At 36.9% G+C, this 6199-nt stretch overlaps 1 protein-coding gene across 1 annotated transcript; it reads left to right on the top strand.

Moving 5' to 3' along the window:
- The first annotated feature begins 615 nt into the window (after nt 1-615).
- LOC108366761 (pickpocket protein 19-like) lies at nt 616-5733 on the top strand. The gene is made up of 7 exons (XM_017621227.1): nt 616-857; nt 939-1578; nt 1889-2038; nt 3941-4073; nt 4891-4944; nt 5079-5321; nt 5420-5733. The coding sequence occupies exons 1-7, from the start codon at nt 616-618 to the stop codon at nt 5731-5733; spliced, it is 1776 nt and encodes a 591-aa protein (XP_017476716.1).
- The last annotated feature ends 466 nt before the right edge of the window (nt 5734-6199 follow it).

Genomic DNA, 6199 nt, shown 5'->3' with positions numbered 1-6199 from the left:
TGACTAGGCAATTTCGAATTTTCTAAATCTAACTTCAAATTCGCGATCAGATTTTGAATTTTTAAAATCTAACTTCAGATTCGTAATCACCGACCCCAAAAACCCCCTCTGGCAAGTTTTAAGCCATTCCGATAAGATTTCGAATATTGGCCACTTTTTTTTCGTTTGCTGGCCCATAGTGCAATGCACTCGCACCCAACGCTGACCCACTGACCCGATTGTACCCGCACGTGCACCTGAAAATTTTTGCAAATACATACGAAATAAAAATGTTTATAGACAAACAAAAGCACGACTCTAACGGTAAATATTTGCATGCACAACACACACTTCAAAAGCATTAATTACCACGCACGCACAGAACTAAACACAAAGAAAAAATGCAAGGCCATGCGAATGGTGTGACATGAGTGTTTGCATAAGAAAATAAACAATTGGCTGCACAAAAATGTAACTAACAACCACACCGAAGACAATTGCGCTGAGCCACTATGCATACGTACTTACATACATATGTATGTATTTATGTGCGTTTCGGCCACCTAACGCAGTGCGTTACTTTCTTTTTTTTTTGTCCTTTCAGTTGGCATAGGACCCTCAATCAGCAACGAAAAAATGATTTATCCTACACGTTTTCAAGCAACACAAGCGAATGCGCTACAGCTGTCCTCCTCACGCGATACGCTGTTACAGGAGAAGCCGCATGCCGCAATACAACTGCCTTCTTGGCAGTCTATCAGACGTGCGGCCGGCGAGTTTAGTACCTCTGCCTGGGAATTGGCCTTTCGTTTTGGACAGAGCACAACAATACATGGCGTAAATCGGTTGTTTAGCCGTAGAGCCGGAAAATATGAGCGGTGAGTAGTAGTGGACGTAGATGCATAAGCAGCTTTTTCGAATTCTAAAAATTCTGCGTTGTTTTTTTGTTAACTCTACAGTTTCGTTTGGTTCTTGACCGTCATGATGGCCTTACTTGGCGCCGTCTACGTCAGTCACTTACTCTCCGAACGCTTCACTGAGGGCAGACTGGAGACTGTGGTCGATAGCACGCGTAAACCCGTTTATCATATCCCATTTCCAGTGGTGGCCGTTTCTAATGCGAATTCACTCAATTGGGAACGTTTTGAAGAAGCCAAAACGCGTTTTCTTCAACCCAACGAAACACCAGAAAATCAGCAAATCTTCGAACTCATAGTCGCCAGTTATGATACTGTAAAATTTGCAGAGTTTGAAAGTTTCAGTAAATTGCAAAATGTGTCTGTCGAGCAGCTAAATTATGTTAACTTCAGTCAAGTGGTTGAGTTCATGACGTGGCGTTGTGAAGAGCTTTTAAGTCAATGCTTCTGGAATCGCTTCTCTATGAGCTGTTGTGATATATTCTCACTGCGACGCAGTAAAAATGGCCTATGTTGGGCATTCAATACACTGGAAACGGAAGCTGGACGTGAAAAGCAAAAAACCGATGTACTATGGCCTTGGCATACTGGTGCTGCGGGTCCGGGTAGTGGTTTGAAGGTGCGCGTACATTTAAATCCGGAAAAACACTATCCGAAAAGTAACAGCGAAAAGGGTGTGCTGGTAAGTAGCAGAATAATTCGGTGCTGCTCAGAAGTAACGACATACATACCTTGAATTCAAAAGATTAAAAAATCGTACTACTGTTAAGTGACTCGTGTCTATAATTGTTGTCTAATTCATCTCTAATACTCACTAGGTAGTGATCAAGTGATCCTCACTACTTACTTTGGTAAGAATTGGACCTCGATTAGACAAGGACATGAGCGACTTAATAGCAGTAAGTGTTTCTATTGTTTTGAATTGTGAATTGTATCGTTATTGCTGAGGAGCATCAACTTAGGCTGACACGCAAAAAAATTCACTCGAACAGGTTATGATTGCGGAGCCGAGTGTATGGCATCAAGACGCTTTGAACATACCAGCGAATACTCGCACAATGATCGAAGTGGAGCCTGTCACCTACTACTATGACAATAACACGCGTGGATTGGGGTCGAAGTTGAGGGAGTGCATTTTCGATGTAAGCAAACAAATGACAATAACAAATTCATAGCAGTTTTAATAAGAATTAAATTTACCAAGAATAATTAAGTTGCACAATGTCGAAAGTAGGCCAAAATTCTACAAGCAAAGATATTGAGAAAATTTATCTGTCAAACATTGCACTGAAGGAAACTTTCTTAACCCTGGAAATAGACTATTGACTCAAAATTAACACAGCCCTCGGTAATAATGTACACTTCTGTCTGGGAAAGACTCATCTTTTTACGAAAAAGGGGTCAGAGAACTCAACTCAACTCTGTATAATCACAGTCCTGTCTTAACTTGTAAAGCAAAGAAGAGACTATATTTTCACGTCCAGTGGATGTTTCTTTCAAACAAAATAAGTAAGTGCGCCTTGGCCACACTGGAGAAGTGAAACTTACGTTACATATCCAGTTTGTCACACAATCGATAAAAAATCGATATCTTATTCTATAACCAAATCGAAAAAATATCGATAACAAAATCCATAAAAATATAGATAACAAAATCGATAAAAGTATCGATAAAAAATCGATAAAAAATATCGATACCAATATTGATAGCTAAATCAATAGCAGTATCGATAAAAAATATCGATAACAAAATCGATTATTATGTCAATAAGTCCCGAAAATATCAATCGCTAAAATCCCGAAATAGTTCCCAAATTGGTCCCTGTGTCTGCATTTGTTTCAGCCCCAATCATTTCAGTGTGCAATTTCCGTGTGCAAATTCCGTTGCACCATTTCCGTGTGCAATTTCCGTTGAATTTGCCAAATTACTCCTAAACAACTAACCGCCGCTAAGGAAGTTTCACTTCAAAAACTTAGTTCTTGCAGTAGGACTGAGGAGGAGAACTTCCGTGTGGCATTTTAATTCGCCAGTTCATGCATATACATAACTTCTGAGCTCTTTACTTTGAAGTCTTTAATTTATCTAGTCGAATGTTATCTTATGGCTGTGTGAGGTTAGACTATAGTAGATACGATACTCTAAGGAGAAATGATTCGTGAGGAATCAATCTTCAATGAAAATAGTCTCAACCAAACCTGCACTACCAACTTAATTCTGGCAGGCCTTGTATGTACTCCAATACCTACCCTGGTTTAATGAAACAGTGGCGAATGAGTCGTTGAATATGAAGCCGTTTAACTAAATTTCTCATTTACCAACCCATAGCCAAAGATAAACAGTATATCCTCAATCTGGCGCCTATGGAGTGGGCAAGATGCCTATTCATTAGAAGTTCTTAGGGCAAATCAAAGCTTAGTATTCGTATTATTCCCAACACTTCATCGTTAAAGCTACGGACTAGACACCACAAGTTTGTTCCTTGTCTTCACAATGCAGCATCGCATCCTAAAAGTAAAGAACCAGAAGCAGGCATGAATCCTTCAACTAGATTCTGGGTTTGTTTAGATGATTTCTTAATGTGCAACAAATTATTAAGATACTTGTTTGAATACATAATTAGTTTGGCCTTAGATAGGGTAGTAAATTTGTAATTTCTTTTTTCTTATTTTATCAGTCCTATGGTCCACATATCTCGTTTTAGTGCAGTTTTCGGTTCGTTATTCCCTTTTTCAACACATTTTATTTTTTATTTTGTGGTTCTATTGCAAATAAGGACTGCATTAGAGCCTTCTTCGGGGTTTAAAAAAGTTTTGGCCGCACTATGGTTTAGTATTTGATCTACGTGTACGAGTAAATGAAACTTTTCTCATTCAGTCTCTCCTCACTATAGTTCGCATCTGACGCCTTCAATCCTGTGTTTAAAAATTTGTTATCAAAAGAATTGCATTAGATTTAATAATTACATTAAATTTAAGTAAAGTTTATATTTTTGCCCCACAATTTTCTTCAATTTTGTCCTCATTCCAAACGCTCACCTCAAAAGGATGAAAATAACAGCAAGAACTTTCGCACGCTCCAGGGTTACGTTTATATGATTGAAAATTGCCAATCAGAGTGTCATCAACAGTACTTGGTGAAATATTGTAATTGCACAATGGATTTGCTATTTCCACCTGGTAAGCACGTACAAGCCATCAAAAAATGCATCTCATACTCAGTGATCGGCAGTAAAAGCATTTGTACATCCACCCACACATACTCCAACGCACCTACGGTGGCGAGAATGTAAATGGGTAAAGGGCATTTTAGCAAGTTTTGGCCACTTTCTTTGTTTAAAAAATTTTTATTACTTTTTGCTATCTAAAAAAACCATGCTAATCAAAATTTCAAACTTTGTAGAACATTTATAAAAATGCGACGAATTTCAACAAATGTTGATCAAAATTTTAAACTTTTTAAACAGATTTTTTTAATTTTTTTCATTATGCAGTTTTGCAGGCCTTTCTGTTTTAAAAGTATAACAAAGTGCAAGTTTGAAGTAGCGCATTTTTTTTCAATACAAACTGTGCTCTACAGTTTTTTTCGTATAGAGATAATGCGCAACACCTTCCACGAAAAAAATTGCCAAAAATCAATGACAAGTTTTAGCTACTTAAAATTTGCATTTTTTTATACCAAAATTTAATGGGCTATAAAACTGCATTTTCAGAATGTTTATATGAAATCTTAAAATGTTGATGAAACCTTGCCGAATTTCGCTAATTTTTGTACAAAGTTTGAAATTTTGACTTGCATGGTTTTTGTTGGATAACGAGCTACACTTTCATAAAGAATAACAAACATTAAATAAACGAAAGGGAAATAACCAAAGAACGCTAGAATATCTCTTTCCTATTCATATTTTCGCCACTGTACATATGTACATTTATAGATGCCAATGCCTTCTTCAGCGCATTTCCGCCAACTTAAAATCGTACCTTGTAACTCTTACAGGTCCGTATCCCACTTGCAAGGCAAAGGATTTGCTGTGTTTAGCGCAGAATAACGGTAACACTTCAATCGAACTGTTATTTACCATTTCATGCACTCACTTTAAAATCACTCCTCTTTAATCACTCACATGTTCTTCACTCTTATCTCTCTCATACCTCAAATTTTACCTAACTAAATACTTCTTGCAGAACGTTTTATGTATTCTCACAGTGAGGAAGAGGAGAAGTATGTACACAACTATCATGATGGCATGGTTTGTGAGTGCTTTCGCAATTGTTATTCGCTAAATTATTTGGCGGATGCACGTGCCTCATTTCTACCGTCGGAAACGCGCGGCAATCTGTCATATGTTGATTTAGATGTGCATTTCCGTTTCGAAACGATGATGGTCTATCGCACAAGTTTGATATTCGGTTGGGTGGACTTAATGGGTGAGTGTTGAGTTTATGCAAATGGTGATGATGTGAGATATTATGTTACATTGTTTAGTAATTCCAGTTAATAAAATTTTCAAATTATATACTTATAGTCGCCTTTGGTGGCATTGCTGGACTCTTCCTTGGCTGTTCGCTGATCAGTACAATGGAATTGGCATACTTTTTGCTAGTTGATCTGCCCACATTTTTGCTTCAGAAATATCGCAATAATAAGTGTAAATCACAACATGCATCTGTACCAATTCAATTGAAAAATAATATCAAGCAAATACATCAGCTGAATATGAAAAATCAACTCATTCAACCGCAAAGCTACGAAAGTCTCTTCTATAATAGCAAAATGAGTCGAAATCTACCACAAATTGCCGATTGGCAGACTCAGCACATAGCGAAGATAAGTTATTAGTGGGAGATCTACATATGTATGTATGAAGTTACAGATATCTATTGTAAACATAAATACTTATTAGATATACATATGTATATTGAAAACCAAGTTTATTTGTGTGTACACATAAATGCTAAAATACTAGCCTACTTATTGTTGTGTTGTTGTTATAACACAATTACAATTACATACATATGTAAGTACTTGATCACAAGAATAAACTGACATGTAATAATGTAATGTAATGTACTGTATTTTAACTGCTTTTCTAACATAAGCGCACATATCAATGTGACAATGTCACTTGTCAAGTTTGGTTTTTTTTGGTACATCTAGGGATTTTCCGAGCTCTACGGTATTTCTCGGAATATTTTAGAATCTTTCGGGATGTGCCAAAATTTTTCCCAACTTCTAATTGCAGTAGCCTACAAAAATTTACTTTTTTGAAGTGGAACTACTTTCGAATTCGGAATCAGACTTATTT

This window comes from Rhagoletis zephyria, unplaced genomic scaffold (assembly GCF_001687245.7).
Source record: "Rhagoletis zephyria isolate East Lansing unplaced genomic scaffold, Rhagoletis_zephyria_1.1 Rzeph_scaffold_00041, whole genome shotgun sequence".
NCBI classification, from domain to species: Eukaryota; Metazoa; Arthropoda; class Insecta; order Diptera; family Tephritidae; genus Rhagoletis; species Rhagoletis zephyria.
The sequence above is the reverse complement of the archived record's forward strand: the minus strand, read 5'-3'. Positions and strand labels throughout refer to the sequence as shown.